At 36.1% G+C, this 17,125-nt stretch overlaps 3 protein-coding genes across 3 annotated transcripts; 2 read left to right on the top strand and 1 right to left on the bottom strand.

The window, feature by feature from the left end:
- The first annotated feature begins 63 nt into the window (after window positions 1-63).
- Window positions 64-16,641, top strand: LOC106134389 (uncharacterized). The gene is made up of 14 exons (XM_013334425.2): window positions 64-380; window positions 668-769; window positions 1,430-1,554; window positions 2,158-2,294; window positions 3,026-3,150; window positions 4,585-4,691; window positions 9,128-9,244; window positions 10,360-10,508; window positions 10,978-11,077; window positions 11,844-11,899; window positions 12,067-12,254; window positions 12,772-12,866; window positions 13,945-14,062; window positions 14,693-16,641. Exons 1-14 carry the CDS (start codon window positions 222-224, stop codon window positions 15,902-15,904), a joined length of 2,790 nt encoding a protein of 929 aa, XP_013189879.2. The 5' UTR covers window positions 64-221; the 3' UTR covers window positions 15,905-16,641.
- LOC132903616 (uncharacterized) lies at window positions 5,430-7,600 on the top strand. Its single transcript, XM_060952298.1, has 2 exons — window positions 5,430-5,957; window positions 6,757-7,600. The coding sequence occupies exons 1-2, from the start codon at window positions 5,430-5,432 to the stop codon at window positions 7,573-7,575; spliced, it is 1,347 nt and encodes a 448-aa protein (XP_060808281.1). The 3' UTR covers window positions 7,576-7,600.
- LOC132903617 (transcription factor Adf-1-like) lies at window positions 5,516-8,252 on the bottom strand. Its single transcript, XM_060952299.1, has 2 exons — window positions 7,905-8,252; window positions 5,516-6,604 (listed from the first exon to the last, which is right to left on the bottom strand). The coding sequence occupies exons 1-2, from the start codon at window positions 8,250-8,252 to the stop codon at window positions 5,987-5,989; spliced, it is 966 nt and encodes a 321-aa protein (XP_060808282.1). The 3' UTR covers window positions 5,516-5,986.
- Window positions 16,642-17,125: the final 484 nt, after the last annotated feature.

Below are 17,125 nucleotides of genomic sequence, written 5' to 3'. Positions count from 1 at the left end.
TTTTTTTCAAAATAGCAACACTTTAAAACTTGTCAAACTTGTCATCGCAGTGCGCTCCCGCCATTTTTCGCAAACCATTTTTTGATTTGTTTATTAATTTAGGTTTGGTAAAGATTTATTCTGTGATTAAAACAAGATCATGTTATTTTAAATACATATCGCATGCGATGCTACTGAAAATGTTTTTATAACCAATGTCTTTGTGAGTTATTTACGCGAAAATGTCTGTGAAAAGAAATGTACCAAAAAGTAAATTTGTAGCAAAACTTGTGACCGAAGAAAAAGGACCGTGTGTGTTTTGCCAACGTGATGTGGATGACGAACTGACTTACGGCAAGCTGTATGCCATTGGTAGCATAAAATGCCATTACTTCTGTGTTGTAAGTAAATATAACCTCTTCTACTACTAAGTTAACTACAGGTGCTAGAAAACTGAACTTTAAAAATAAATAACTTTCTCTTTGGTATTTGGAATAATGTTTGGAAAGGCCATTCAGCTGCATGGCTTAATGATAGAATTGAGATTCAAATAGTGACAACTAACGGCATTTCCAAACATTATTCCAAACACCAAAGAGAAAGTTATTTATTCAAAATATAGTTAAAAATAGTATTTTATTCTTAGGTAGTAAGGTGGTATTTCTTATGTAATGGCTTTATATTTCAGCTGCTATCATGTTGTATGGTGCAAAAGGGGAGAGACAAGGATGGCTTGTTTGGGTTTCTCTACCCTGATATCTTGGCCGAGATTGAAAGAAGTAAAAAACATGTAAGTACTTACCTTGGCATTTGTCTTAGAGCCTCATGATTAATGACTTTTCTAAATTATGTCCATTAGTTTAAGTGCTAACCAGTACTCTTACAATGAAGGAAAACATGTTTGTTTGTTTGTTTGTAATATCTTTATTAAATATCTTTATTTATGCATAGAAATTTACACAGTAGCAAGAAAATAGTAAGTACATAATTATGAAAGAAACAAATCACTTGCAATGGCGGACTTATCCCATGAAGGAATCTCTTCCAGTCAACTAGCACACAATAAAGGAAATACATAATTTAGTAAAAAGCTAAAACTTTAAACATTGTAAGGAACCCTGCACATTTCGGTGACTGCATGTTTTAGCTTGATTCCAATACGGGTTAGGTTCCCTTCAATGATGGTAGAGGTCAGATATTAGTTACTTTGTGTAAAAACCTGATGTACCAGCCAATCCAGCCCCGTAGCGTGTGACACGCGTCGCCGTTTTTTTCTCGATATTAAATGGCTTCACGTTGCCATGTTATAGGGAAGGTGTGCCTTGTTAATGTCAAAAAGAATCTCAATTCCATTAAGAGCATACAGCTGAACTTTCAGTCTTTTCAAGTCTGTTTCATCCCCTGTCTACTCCACCAGGGATATAGACGTAACTATTTATATATATTTCAGAAATGTTCCTACTGCAACAAAGAGGGTGCTACACTCGGTTGCTGTATCAACCAGTGTCGGAAGCAGTTCCACCTGCCGTGCGGGAGGGAGAAGAATGCTGTTTCTCTATTCTACGGCTCTTACAAGTATGTCATTATCATCTCAGTTATGTTATGTTCACCTCTCAATGTATAATATGCCATACAAATTGCATATCTTCATCACAAATTTCATGAAATAAAATCCAACTGTTTAGCTAGTTAGCTTACATCTTCGGCCCGAAAATTTCAGAAGAAAAGTAGTCAATGTCAATCCTGAAGGTCTTTTCTAAATCTGTGCCAAATTACGTGAAAATCAGTCCAGTACTTTTTGAGTTTATGCCTTACAAACATACAAAACATTTTCCTGTCGTTGTTGTGTTAAATTCCCGCGCTGTATTGCAATAGCAATACGCTGCGCAAGAGAGCTGCCCGCATGTCCTACTACTATTATAAAGGCGAAAGTTTGTATGGATGTTTGTTACTCTTTCACGCAAAAACTACTGAACCGATTACCATGAAATTTGGTATGTAGGTAGCTGAAGACCCAGAATAACACATAGGCTACTTTTTATCCCAGAGTTCCCGCGCGATTGATAGGGTTTCCATGCGGACGAAGTCGCGGGCGGCCTCTAGTACTTATATAAATCTTTTCTCTATTTTAATAGTATGGATGTATAGGTATTAAAAAAATATCTCTTCCACCACCAGATCGTTCTGCCAGCAACACACGCCGAAACAGAAGATAGCTGATGATGTGATGGCCAAGGCGAGAGTCCGGATGCAGGCGGACAGGAGGAAGATGAGGTTGATGAAGGAAGGACAATTATTACCGGAGAATATGGGCGGTGAGATTTTTTATTTCAAAATTTAAATTCAAAACTTATATTCATTATGAATGAATGAAAAATTATTTATTCAAGTAACCAGACTCATTATGTTAGTATACTTATAACTATGTTAGTAGGCATAAATAAAAATTAAAATTAAAATAAAATTAAAATTCTACAATTAATTAATTACGCTATTATATATACATACATATAATCACGTCTATATCCTTTGCGGGGTAGACAGAGTCAAAAGTCTTGAAACGACTGATAGGCCACGTTCCACTCTTCCACGCTTGTCATCGCCTAAAAGAAGAATCCCAAGTTTATAAGCCTATCCCTTAGTCACCTTTTACGACATCCATGGGAACGAGATGGATTGGTCCTATTCTTTTTTTTCTATTAATGCCGGAAACAGCTGAACGTGGCCTATCAGTGTTTTCAAGACTGTTGGCTCTGTTTACACCTCAAAGGATAAAGACTTCAGTATATGTATTGGTCAAAAGTACCCGAAACCGCCGAGCTTGCATGATGAGAGTTATGAATGTGGATGAAGCGAAGGGAGTGTGCAGAGATCGTGGCAAGTGGAAAGATGTAGTCTCTGCCTACCCCTCCGGGAAAGAGGCGTGATTTTATGTATGTATGTATATGTATGTGTGTATATGTATGTATGTATATGTATGTACGTATATGTATGTATGGATTTAATAAAGTTTAAATAAATATGTATGTTCTATTTCGTTGAACAGAGAGCTCGGAGCCAGAGTCTGTGTGTGTGATATGCTACGAGCCGGTGGATGGTTACCCGACAATACAGACGTTCTGGCCTCCCTGCTGCGCCCGGGACGCTTGGTTCCACAGGACTTGTCTTCAAGTGAGTATTTCAACTTTGTCTATACTAATATTATAAAGCTGAAGAGTTTGTTTGTTTGAACGCGCTAATCTCAGGAACTACGGGTTCTATTTGAAAAATTATTTTTGCTTTGAATAGTCATTTATCGAGGAAGGCTTTAGGCTTTAACCTCTCAGCTGCTGTGGCGCACATATGCGCCACTACCGTAATCTGCTGTGGCGCACATGTGCGCCAACTGTCCGAGACAACTTAAAACTCGATTTTAAGCTTAAAATACATATAGTTATGGTTTAAAATTGTTTAATTTACATCTCAAACATACTCAGCAACCACAGACAACAGAAATTAATCTGTTTCTTTAAAATAAAAATTGTTGAAAATCAGTTCAAAACAGACCCCTGTTTCAGAAGTGCGTGACCTTGAGAGATTTATTTTGAAAAATATTGGATTTTTTAAAGAAATAATATGATTTAATTGCAAAAACTGTGTTATTTATTAAAAATAAGATAAATATGAAGTTTATCTATTATGTTTATCTATTAATATTATATTATAATATATATTATAATATCTAAAATAAAGATATTATATTATAATATCTAAAAAATAATTTTATGTGGTTATAATGTGGAATTAAGACAACTACAGATCGCGCAAGTGTTTTTGTTGAATGTTGTAACTAAAGGTCAAATAAAGTAAAATGAAATTAATTGATTTGCTATAATATGGTGTTATAATATTCAATACATATCTAGCTTTGACTGTACAAAAGTATTTTATTAACTTCAAAGCAAATATTCCTATATTTTCATCAAATTCTGAAACAAGTCGCGCGCTTCATTTTTCGTTCAAATCCGCCGCAGTTCTAGCGTCTCGGTAGTACGGGCGCTTAGCATCTGAGAGGTTAAAGGAGCAAACAAATAATATAAAATGAAAAAAAAAATGGGGAAAATTATTCATCCTTGAGGGCTTTAATGATGCCCAAAACATCTATTGCACGCGGACGAAGTCGCGGGCACAGCTAGTAGTACATATAAGATTAGTGTTTGGTAATAACTTTCTGGAGTCGTTAAGAGACTTCATAGCTAGGCAAAACCAATTTATGTCAAACTTTAAATAATTTTGTATAAAAAAATAATTATTAGATATATATTAATATAGTGCCTTATGGTACCTGGCACCGATAGAAAAAAAAAAATAGGACCACTCCATCTCTTTCCCATGGATGTCGTAATGCGACTAAGGGTTACTGTAACTTGGGATTCTTCTTTTAGGCGATCTGTCACTATTTGAATCTCTTAATTACTTAAAACTAATTTGCATATCAATTCTATCATTACGCCAAACAACCAAACAGCTGAACGTGGCCTATTAGTGTTTTCAAGACTGAAGGCTCTGTCTACTCCGCAAGGGATAAAGACGTGATTATACATATATATGTATGTATTGTTGCAGCGTATGGCGTTAAGTGCGGGCATGCACTACTTGAAATGTCCTTTGTGCAATGATAAAGATAATTTCTACGATGCTGTTGTCAGCCAAGGGTACTATGTGCCAGACAGGTGTGTATTTAATATCTGATTCTAAAATATTCGATCAACTATGTAATAGATTTAAATCTATACAAATATTATAAAGCTGAAGAGTTTGTTTGTTTGAACGCGCTAATCTCAGAAATTACTGGTTCAATTTGAATAATTCTTTTTGCATTGAATAGACCATTTGTCGAGGATATATAACATCACGCTGCAACTATAAGTTGCAAAGAAACTTATAGTTGCAGCGTGATGTTATATAGCCTAAAGCCTTCCTCGATAAATGGTCTATTCAACGCAAAAATAATTATTCAATCCGAATAATGGAATATGTGAAAAAAAACGGGGAAAATTATTCATCCTTGAGGGCTTCAATGATGCCCATAATAACTATTCCACGCGTACGAAGTCGCGGGCACAGCTAGTTATAATAATATGAGAACAAAATAAAACATAAAAAATAACGTTCTAAATAAATAATAATAATATGAGAATACTAACCGATGCTCTTACGGTGAAGGAAAACATTGTGAGGAAACCTGCACATTTAGGCAACTGGATGTGTTAGCATAATAGATCCCATACGGGTTTTCTTTTTTATTTATTTTATTTTCTTATAGCTTTAAGTTTGTTTGTCACTAGTGTTTAAAAATTTTCTTTAGCTTCCTGGTTGGTTTGCTATTTGATTTGCTAGTGTTTTATTTTTTTAATTTGACGCAAATTCAATGGGGGTGAAGTTTAAGCCACGGATACACTAGGGGACAAATGGAGCAACATGTTGCGGAACATGTTGCTCAACAACTACGTGGAATGTGCCGAGATACATGTCGCGGAACATTTTGTCGACCACACTTCTCAGTGTTTATAGAAATGTCGCCCGAGGAGGTTGTGGCTATTAGTGCTGCGTACATAGTAATTATATCGAGTGTGTTGAAACGTAAGAGAAAGAGAAGGTGGTGGATGCGGAATTTCTTATTACAACGAGAAAGAAGAGTAAATATTCTAAGTGATCTCCGAATGTCTGACGGATCGTTTGTGAATTTTACTCGCATGTCATCATCTGATTTTGAAACTTTGTTGCAAATGATCGCATCTTCCATAGCCAAACAGGATACAATATTACGAAACGCTATTAGTCCTCATATCAGACTTGCCATTACATTGAGGTACTTGTCGACTGGAGATTCTTATGCTTCTTTGTCGTACACTTTTCGAGTGTCAAAACAACTGATACGTAAAATAGTACCAGAAGTTTGTAAAGAACTGATAAATAAATTGAAGATATGTGTAAAGGTAAGTTAAAGAAAACGCATATATTTTATTTATAATTGTATTTTAATCTTCAGTAAAATAAATTTTAAAGAGTACGAGATGGATATAGCGACCAACGTAAATTTATTAGTATTAGTGCCATCAATGCTATTAGTGTTCGAGGAATCCATAGTTTCAAGTATATCTTGTATAATATGCTCTTCAGAAGGCTCGGGGCTAATATCACTGGATGCAGTGCTATAGCCCTGTTGAACAACTGGCTGGCTTTGATTATTATAAATTGTACGGTATTTTCCTAAGCGTGCATCTAATAAAATATTATTAATATAATATTTAGCCATAATTACACTGTGTTCGTCATTTAATGCACGTAACTCAGTTCCTACGTACTGTCCATAAACATCGAATTCATCTCGGGACATCATTCTGTTTTTAGCAGCATGCAGAACTTCATAAGCCTCCTCTAATCTATCTTCATTGGGGTGGCTCCTCTTGCGAGTTGGTCGCGACGATGAAGGTGTTGGTGCAGGGGTTGTAGGTTGCTCTGCTTGATCAATGGTAGATTGCGATTCTAGTTGATGAGGAGATTGAAATTCTGGAACGGTAGATTGAGACTGTAGAACGACATCTTCATCCGGAGACGAAATCGTGTTTTGGCTTTGTGGACTCTGAAAAATTAATGATATAAATATTAAATCAATTATTATAATAAGGATAGACTATAAAACACGTATTGTATTATTTCAAACATCTGTTAGACATGAATCCTTAATTATTAGTACGTAAAAATAGTATTTAATGTTTAATAATTTCTTTACAGGTCCCAGCTACTGCAAATGAATGGAAAGCCAAGGCTAGAAGCTTTGAAAATATATGGAATTTTCCGCATTGCGTTGGATCTATAGACGGTAAACACGTTTTGATCCAAGCTCCTTCGAATTCTGGAAGTGACTATTTTAACTATAAAGAACAATTTAGTATTGTCCTATTGGGTATTGTCGATGCAAATTACAATTTTATCTATGCAAATTGTGGTGCTAAAGGAAAATCTTCTGACAGTGGAGTATTCCAAGAGACTGCTTTTTATAAAGCTTTGGCTGATAACCAACTCAACTGGCCGACTCCAGACCCAATACGACAAGATGGGCCGAATATGCCTTACGTACTTGTAGGAGACAGCGCCTTTGCACTGACAGAAAACATGATGAAGCCATATCCCGGTAATCATGACGTGGGTACAACAAGACGCATTTTCAACTATCGACTGTCAAGAGCTAGAAGAATTGTCGAAAATGTGTTCGGTATCTTAGGTGTTGTATTTCGTATATTCCGAACTCCCATAACCATCCTACCCTGTAATGCTGAACTTGTTGTAATGGCGTGCATATACCTCCATAATTTTTTAAGGCGAAATAGTCAATCGAGATCACTGTACAACCCACATGGAACTTTTGATTCTGAAAATGTGGATCACGATATTTTAGAAGGATCTTGGCGCAGAGAAGCTGGCTCTGTTAATATGTCGAATTTAAATGCTATGGGACGACGCTACCCTGAATCTGCTATGGAAATAAGAAACAAATTTGCTGAATATTTCATGAGTGAAGAAGGACGTGTTCCCTGGCAGAATAATTTTTAAATGAATAAACTAGTATTGTACTATATTTTTTCTTTTAATGTTATTGAACAACGTCAATCCTTTTAGAAGTGAAGTCTTGTGGGTGAGGTGTGTACAAATCTTAGTTAATGTAAATAATACATATTATATTAGTAGTGATAAGGTGAAATAATAATAAAATAAGTGATAAGATAAAAAAATACAGCATCATATGGGCAGAAAAAAGGAAATAGAAATAGAAGAAAGTTTAAATTAATAAATTAAGTATGTATAAATTTAGCTACCCGTGCGAAGCCGGGGCGGGCCGCTAGTAAATATAAATAAATTAGAAATAAAAAAGCATAACTTACGTTTGTGTCCAAAGTGTCCAAGCTTCCAGACGTTGTGGCTCCCTTTAGCAAAAATTTCATTGCATCATACGCAAACCATGCACTGGACTTCACGTCCTCTCGTCCACTGCCAGTAGTTTTTGACGATTTCACTTTCTTCCTTTCTCGGACAAATTGCGAACGCAGGGTATGTACTTTGGCTTCTATTTCTTTTCTAGGCAATTTAAGCGCCTTGGCAATATCCTCCCATGCATCATTTTTCTTTATTTTATTTCGATAGTCACGGTGTGAAGTATCCCATAACAAGTCACGACTTTCGTAAAGCTCAATAAGCAAAAGCACGGTATCATTTCCCCACACAACAGACATTTTAAAGGCACGTTGCGTACGCGACTATACTCGGTGACAAATGCCGCAACACTGACGCGGGACACATGCGCTCGCTCACGAGGCGGGAGCAAGCAACATGCCCCGCGTCACGTACAATGTTGTGGGTCATGTTGCGGGACACTATGCAACGTTGCAGCGTCACGTATATTTTGTGTTGCGCGTCATGTTGCGGGACAAAATGTTCCCTAGTGTATCCGGGGCTTTATCTGCAAAGGTTGCGGAGGTCGGACGGGAGTCGCTTCGTGTTAAAACCCGACTCACCCAATCCAGGGCCCATGGTCAAAGGCGCACCCCGGGTTCCTCTTCAGAGTGGTGACGAGGCAACCGGGACTAAAGCCAAGAGGAAGAAGATACTATTCTAAAATCTAATATATTTAAACGAGCAATTCTTGTATATATGTATATAATCAGGATCTCGGAAACGGCTCCAACGATTTTCATGAAAGTTACAGATTAGGGGCTTTTCGGCTCAAGGAATCTATTTATCAAGGTCCTAGGTTCGGGAAAAGTTCGGTTCCCAAGATATATAAGCGTTTTAAGAAACTATATCAGCGCCATCTCTGGTAGACTGAGCAAAGCTCGGTCAACCGGGTACTGGATTATAATGTTTTGCAATAAAGGACTATTTAAATAATAAATCTCTGCACACATTTCAGACGGCTCTAGTTGTTTATTGTATTATGTTTTCAATATTTATAAGTGGACACAGAATTTACATTTTACGTTCATTATGTGGTCTATGGGTCCATTATTACTGGCCATTTGCAAACGTGATATGTTTCTCTATTTAAAATTAAAAGAAAAAAATGTCTCCTGCTATCTCGCTCATATCAAATTGTATTATGTAATTTCAGAGACGCAGCGTGGGAATTGGAACAGAACGCGTTTGCGGAAATCTACGACAGGCCATTGCATTGTGACGTTGGAGACTGCCAGTGTCCCATGGGCCGGGGGCACGATTCTGACTCGGGGTGAAAATTAATCTTAATAAATTATATAAATTAATTTATTATGTGCCGTGTGGTTCCCGGCACCATAAGAAAAAGAAAAGGACCACTCCGTCTCTTCCCCATGGATGTCGTTAAAGGCGACTAAGGGATATGCTTATAAACTTGTGATTCTTCTTTTAGGCGACAGGCTAGCAACCTGTCACTATTTGAATCTCAATTCTATCATAAGGCCAAATAGCTGGACGTGGCCATTCAGTCTTTGCAAGACTGTTGGCTCTGTCTACCCCGCAAGGAATATAGACGTGACCATATGTATGTATGTAATTTATTATGTTATTAATTAATTAAGTCAGGAAGATTAAGATCTATTTGTGAGTGGTAAATATATATATGTCAATCAAACGGCCTCTGTGGCGTAGCGGTAGTGCGCTTGTCTGCGACACCGGGACCCCGGGTTCGAATCTCGACCTTATCGTACTTTCTCTGATTGGCCTGGGTCTTGGATGTTTATGCTGCAGTGAAGTTTGTTCCACCGTTTCATCTGCGCATGCGCTTTGGAAAAAAAAGTGTTAAGATCGGACAACCCTTAACACGAACGGGTATGAAAAATAGATTTTGGCCGATTCTCAGACCTACTCAATGTGCTCACAAAATTTCATGAGAATCGGTCAAGCCGCTTCGGAGGTGTACGGGAACGAACATTGTGACACGATAATTATATATAATAACTAGCTGTGCCCCCAACTTCGTCCGCGTGGAATAGTTATTAATGGCATCATTGAAGCCCCCAAGGATGAATAATTTTCCCCATTTTCTTTTCACATTTTCCAGTATATCTTTGCTTCTTATAGTTGCAGCGTGATGTTATATAGCCTAAAACCTTCCTCGATAAATGGTCTATTCGACGCAAAAAAAATTTGTCAATACGAACCAGTAGTTCCTGAGATTAGCACGATCAAACAAACAAAGTCTTCAGCTTTATAATATTTGTATAGATAATAAAATTTTATGATTTCCGGCCGCGCAGTGGCGGGGGCTGGCTAAAGGCTTTCTCCGGCTGAGGTTCGCCCTGGCCGGTAACATTGATGTTCTTCACATGTCTTTAAATAAAAATTAACACAAACTCACTTTTACAGGATGTGGGATATCAAGTTGTGCCTTCTTTGCGGTAGTAGCGGCGCCCACGCACACTGCCTATCCCTACTGGGGGAGAGCAGGATGGTGTGCGCTCTCTGCAAAGCGGCCAACACTGACGTGGAGCGCCTCGCCGATGAGATAGAAGCTGGTGAGTCAGTCAGTCAGTTTAATTGTGAAGGTGCTTGTTCGTCTTTCACGTTTGTTATAAAATTGTAGAACGTAGACATGTATGGCCTGAAATTTCAACTGATATTATGAATGCAAAAGTGAGTTTATATGTTTGTCTGTTACCTCTTCACGGGTCAATTGAATTAATTATCTTGAAATGTGACGTTTACATAATTAAGAAGAAGCCATAGGTACCCCTACCTTTCACCCGGTAAAAACTATAAGTTCAACAGCTTTTGTAAGCCAAACAGCTAAACGTGGCTTTTTAGTATTTTCAAGATGTTTGTCTCTGTCTACTCCGCGAAGGATATAAAGGCGACTATAGACGTAGGTATGAAAGTAATAATTTTCTAGATAATTGTCTCTGTCTACTCCGCGAAGGATAAAAAAGCGACTATAGACGTAGGTATGTATGTAATTTTCTTTTTTTTATATATTTTTTTTTTCAGTAATAGCAACAGAGCAGGCGCAGATATCGAGAACGGAACGTCGGCCCGTGATGCCCAGCCGCATGTCGCTGCGGCGCACCAAACAGAGGATAGCGAACAGGTGATTTTTGTCAGTTTTGTCGTGCCGTGTGGTTCCAGGCACCAGTGAAAAATAGGATAGGACCGCTCGTTCACCATCCGTTAGTTTATGGATGTCGTAAAAGGCTATGGGATAGGCTTATAAACTATGTGTAATTAACTTAAACTAACTTTTGCAAGGGGATTCGCTCCCGCGGGAAATTCCAGAAAAAAAGTAGCGTATGTTAGTCTCTCGAAGGTCTATTCTATATCTGTGCCAGATTTCGTGAAAATCGATCCAGTAGTTTTTGAGTTTACTTGTTACAAACATACAAAAATATACAAATATTTTCTTTTTATTATAAGTGCGGATAAAATCAAGTTAAGCGTAGTGCAACGTGGGACGTGGGGATTTTATAGATACGTACATACACAAAATCGGGCCCCTTACCTGGAGGGGTAGGTAGAGACTATATCTAGCCAATTTCATAGTTCCAACTGTTTATTTCTCGTGCCGTGTGGTTCCTAGAGCTTTTTAAATTGTACCACTCTATCTTATAATCTTTCCCAAGGATGTCGTAAAAGGCGACTAAGGAAAAGGCTTATAAATTTTGGGATTCTTCATTTAGGCGATGGACTAGCAACTTCTCACTATATGAATCTCAATTCTATCATTAAGCCATACAACTGAATGAGGCCTTTCAATGTTTCCAAGCCTGTTGGCTCTGTCTACTCCGCATGTGATATAGCTGTGATAATATGTAATTAAAAAAAAAATATTATTTTTGTAATGAATATTTTATTTTCAGCGCCTCTTGTTCAAGATATCAAGAAACGACGTCCACAAATGAAAATAAAGCTTTAGGTATGTTTTATATTATAACTTTAATTTAATTAAAAATGTTTTTTTTTTTCAAAAATACATAAGTATGTAATTTCAATAGCCTTCGTACTTTCAGACTTTTCAATGCTGTGTTGACTCAGTCTATATAGACGTGATTGTATGTATGTTTGTTTATTCATTTATTTCAGAAATCGCCTCAAGCCGCGATGACCTCAACTTGAAGCCACCAAAGCGTCCGCAAACCATTAGAATTCATAATTCAAAGGACAAACAATATATTGTGTCGCCGACCAAAATCGACAGAACTCGTGTATTGCAAGACATTAAGAACAAATTCGCGTCGCCGACGAAAATTATTGAGCATCTGTACGAGAAGGTATGTATGTCATTTAAAACTACGCTTGTATGCTAAAATTACGTCAAATCAGCGTCTGGTACTGTCCTGGGCCCAGAACCTCAAATGAAAACGATGCTTGTTAGAAGCAAAGTGACGTTTGAATTTGAATTCTTTTTTTTTTTTAAAGAAGACAGGCAAAGATTATTGTTTATGAAATTATAACCCGTTTACCGTCTCAGTGCCGTGTGGTTCTCGGCGCCAATATAAAAAAAGAATAAGACCACTTCTCATGGATATCGTTAAAGGCAACTAAGGGATAGGCTTATTACTTAGGACTTGGGATTCTTCTAGCTACCAACCTGTCACAACAGCTGAACGTGACCTGTTAGTATTTCAAGACGGTTGACTCTGTTTGCTCCGTAAGGCATGTATGCAATAACACCTCTTACTCTGTGGGGTGGGTGCAGACTTCATATTCATCCACATTCATCTATCTTTTATGCAAAAAAAATTTAAAAATACGTCTCTAATAATTTTAATTTTACTTACTTTAAAGGTATCCATTTACAACGTGGACACGAGACTGGTCGATGAAGCCAGAGAGATTTTTCGGAAACCCAAACCTCTGTGCGTGAAGAGGAAAATAGTAGAGTGAGTGTTCCTTTTTTTTTTTAAATTAATATACATTGTGGCGACATCTCTACGCGACAAGTCACAACAAACAATCACACGGCGCTGTCAGTCAAAAGCAGCAAATAGGTAGGTAGTGTAAATCGCGCAACATCTTTTTAATTTTGACGTATTTGTCGTAAAAGGCGACTACGGGATAGGCTTGTAAATTTGGGATTGTTCTTTTAGGCGATGGGCTAGCAACCTCTCAATATTTGAATCTCAATTCTATCTTAAAGTCAAATAGCTGAACGTGGCCTCTCAGTCTTTTAAAAACTGTTGGCTTGTTTGTTTACCCCGCAAGGGTATAGACGTGATTTTATGTATGTTGTTATAAAGTCGTTATTTAATTGAGTTTTTATTAGGTTAGAATCGGCGATAGGTTGCGCGCCGAGGTCTAAAATCACCATCTTCTAGAAAAGACAATACACTTTCATGTACGCGAGCCCTCTATCAATATGCATATAAATTTTAATAAAACGGCCCAGTAGTTTTGTTGTGAAAATGTATACGACAAACAGACTTACGCATTTATAAAATTAGTAGGTATGGTATGTAGGAGTAAAGGAACACTGTTTTCCTGGAAATTTCTTTAAGCCAAGGGGAATTTTTTTTATATTAATAACTTAAAACTCCTTTTGACCGATAAATGCTACTATACACTGGACGAGTTTTTTAAAGATTGAAGTATTGACATTTGAATTGATTTTTTATTATTATATGTATGTATATCATGTTATCAATTCAATGCATCTTGTAAATTATATTTATTTTGAATTGCTTATTAGTATTGACTCCAAATGTAATACGTAATTTTTTTATTATTGTTATATTCAACATAATAGCCGACATAAACCTGCCCGTAGTTCCATATTATTTTATAATTGCGATGTACAACAGGGTTCATATTGTACCTATTTATAAGCAGTAACTGTTATTCAACTGATATACTTTATGATATGCAATAAAGATTTTGAATTTGTATTTTTCTATACAATTGAGCTACAGGAAATGTCATAGAATTAAGTATGTATTATAATTATTTTTTTTTTGTTAACAGTAACGTATTGGGCAACATACTGAACAGCATAGCGAATGAGAAAACCAAAAACAAGGATCCAGTTAAAGAGTGGTGTTCGCCGAAGAAATTTCTAGAAAACGCTGACGTTACAGCTGAAGTAGGTATTAACCGCCGTTTATTATAGAATAGAATAGATTTATTTTCAAATTTCGATACAAGGTATCACTTATTGACGTCACATCACTTAAATCTAATTATAACTCCTATTTTAACTAGCGGTCCGCCACGTCTTCATCCGTGGTGCATAGCCAATAACAACCGCAAAAAATGAACCATTTTTGATGGTGAAATAATGTTTATTTCCGAAGATAAGGCCTTTTAATAACCATTAAAAATTACATTTACGGTTAAAAGAAACATTTGTTAGTCCTCGAATTATATATTTATTTATTCATGAATTAACAACATTACAATGTTGTTACTTATACAATAAGTAAAGCCAATTACAGAATTAATGCTAGAAAGATACAATAAGTAAATACTTACCTAATTTTATAGGCAAGCGAACTAAAAAAATATATATACTTATTACTTATAAATTTACAGAAAATTTCATTAATATCTACAACTAGTTTTTGTATGAAAATTTGCATTTAATTAGTTTTACTGGTGGGCCTATAATGGTCATAGATACAAAGACGACCTTATAAACTTTTAAATCTTAGAACTATGACCAATCAAACTATAAATAAACTGTCACATTCATTTCATTATATCACCCTTTCAGGAAACTGTCAAGATGATCTCAAGAAAAGGAAATAGTCCCCATAAGGCTCCGGGCTCCTCCGGAAAATTCGCGTCCCGTCCATCACCCTTGAAAATTGCTATGTCACCCAAGAAAACAGCGTGTTGTCCAGAAAAATCACCTAAAAAAAATATCCCCTTAAAAATTATAATAGCTGATAAAAGTGAAGATATATCGCATAATACAAATTTGAATAAGTCTCCAAATAAAGAAATGCTTGAAAATGAAATTAAAGAAGAGAATGCTTCTGATGATGAATCGTCTAACTCTACATTCCAATTGCCACCAGAATTCATAGCGGATGACAGTAATGACAGTCTGCCCATCTTCGAAACGCCCAAACTGAAAACTGTCGACATACAAAAAGATTCGAGCTTAGAAATTTCCGAAAACGACGAAGTCGTCAACGTAAGCGTCGTCAAAATGGAAGAAACAGCATCGAGTACGGATTTCGTGAAAAATTTAGACTTGAAAAGCCCAATGAAGTCTAAAAAGTGCGCTTTCAAATTCAGCCCTCTAGATAATGAAACTTTAGAAAAAGAAAATGTTGGTTTCGATTTGGAGTGCTTCAAAAATAGATATCTGAACGAGGTCGGTAGAGATTTTAAGTGTAAATTCAGACATGATCATACCGTCTCTGAAAAGTGTTCGAAATTGAGAACGGCTATAGACTTCGCAATGGAAGCGTCACGCGACAGAAAGAGGTCATTAGCGGAAGACAGGTCATTAGAAGAGATTCCTGAAAAGAAACGGAAAATTACTGACGGCACTGAAAAACAAAAGGAAATAAAACGCGGTAAATCTAAACGCAAATCAAAAAAGAAAAAAATTAAGGGTAATACTACTGATATTAAATTGAGTAATGGTAAAGATAATTTGAAGCTGTCTGTACAAGGTAAAAGGAAGAAGAAGACGAGAGTGTCGATAAAAGACAAAGAAATTAAAGTGAAAATACAATGGAAAAAGGAAAAAGTGCAAGTAAAAATTACAGAGTCTGAAGTTAAACAAGATTGTCCCAAGTTAAAACAGTATGTTTTGACATACAAAGATATGAATGAGCCCGTTTTAGAAAAACCTCAATTCGACGTCACTCCCATGAGAAGAAAGTATGTGAAACAAGAGAAATCGCCAGACAATTTTAAACAAACGTCGATTCAGAATTTTTTTAAAGTTTCACTGCCGATGAAAGAATAATTTGCAATACATAGGTACGACCGCATGAATGAACTGTATTGACAGTTTGGATTTTAACAGAACAAACTGCTTGTATTTTTACATAGATGTTTCTAGAAAAATAATGATATAATATTTTTAAATTTGTTTTCTAAGTTTTTATATTAGTTTTCGCGCTACTTTATTTTGACAACTGTGTTTGTCTCGTTATGAATAACTACTGATTTAGTAGTTTTTCATGGTGTTTGTTTCAACTGCAATTTTCAAAAAGCACTTGCAATTATTATTAAGTTCTTTGAGGTTACTTGCTATTGAAACATATTCGCCAATATAGTTTTTTATTCTTTATAGATTATATAATAATTTAGTGGTCAGTTTCCTAGGATTTACTTGTAAACTACTTAATTTCATATGAAAGTATTGAATTATTTTCAATCGTGAACGATTATGTTGTTGTCAACTTTTTAAGTTGTATTTATTTTTGGGACTACATAAATGCATTTAAATTAAATATTACTTTCGCCAAAACTTTGAACGAGAAAAGATAGTAACTGTTTATTTACTACTACTAATTACTGTATATTGTTTTTATATACTAAACTCTAGATAATTTCTAGGAATTTTATTTTTACATATATACCTTCTAAACTAGTACGGCCTGCAATATAATTTGTGCGTAATTGTATGCAAAATATTACAATATATATTAATATTAGCATGTAGTGTTATTTTTTTGATAAGCATTAAAAATATTTGAATTACACGTCATCACACATTTTCCTTTTTTATTTCCGTTTCATATTTCTACGCCTGGAAGTTAAATATACATACATCACGTCTTTATCTTTCACGGGGTAGACAGAGTCAACAGTATCGAAAAGACTGAAGGCCGAAGGCAGATCGTGGCAGTTTGCTGTTGCTAGCCCAACACCCAAAATAATTCCAAGTTTTTTTCTCTTTCCCTTGATTGGCTTTTACAATCTGCATGAGAAGAGCAGCAGCTGGCAAATACTACGTTTTTGATTAGATGTGCCTATTGCCTTAGTTTACTATACGACATCCATGAGAGGTTTAATTAACTGCCGGGCACCACTCAGATCATGATTTGTTCCATACAAATTGTAAATATCTAATTGTCTACCAATCAACTTGGGGCGATGTCGCCCAAAAAAATGTATTTTCGAACATTTTTTTGTATGTTTGTACCAATGCGACAACTTTCCAACCGATGGTCTGATTTTT

Source organism: Amyelois transitella, chromosome 28 (genome assembly GCF_032362555.1).
Source record: "Amyelois transitella isolate CPQ chromosome 28, ilAmyTran1.1, whole genome shotgun sequence".
NCBI classification, from domain to species: domain Eukaryota; kingdom Metazoa; phylum Arthropoda; class Insecta; order Lepidoptera; family Pyralidae; genus Amyelois; species Amyelois transitella.
Note: the sequence above shows the minus strand (reverse complement) of the source record. Positions and strands in the feature narration are given on the sequence as shown.

What these genes read in the sequence shown, in the direction of transcription:
- LOC106134389 (XM_013334425.2), top strand. Translation starts at nt 222, where the DNA reads ATGTCTGTGAAAAGAAATGTACCAAAAAGTAAATTTGTAGCAAAACTT. An exon ending in TCCACAGGACTTGTCTTCAA is followed by an intron (nt 3,151 to 4,584) that starts GTGAGTATTTCA and finishes GTATTGTTGCAG; the next exon opens with CGTATGGCGTTAAGTGCGGG. An exon ending in ACGCTGACGTTACAGCTGAA is followed by an intron (nt 14,063 to 14,692) that starts GTAGGTATTAAC and finishes TCACCCTTTCAG; the next exon opens with GAAACTGTCAAGATGATCTC.
- LOC132903617 (XM_060952299.1), bottom strand. Translation starts at nt 8,252, where the DNA reads ATGTCTGTTGTGTGGGGAAATGATACCGTGCTTTTGCTTATTGAGCTT. An exon ending in TGGACACTTTGGACACAAAC is followed by an intron (nt 6,605 to 7,904) that starts GTAAGTTATGCT and finishes TTAATTTTTCAG; the next exon opens with AGTCCACAAAGCCAAAACAC.
- LOC132903616 (XM_060952298.1), top strand. Translation starts at nt 5,430, where the DNA reads ATGGAGCAACATGTTGCGGAACATGTTGCTCAACAACTACGTGGAATG. An exon ending in AATTGAAGATATGTGTAAAG is followed by an intron (nt 5,958 to 6,756) that starts GTAAGTTAAAGA and finishes ATTTCTTTACAG; the next exon opens with GTCCCAGCTACTGCAAATGA.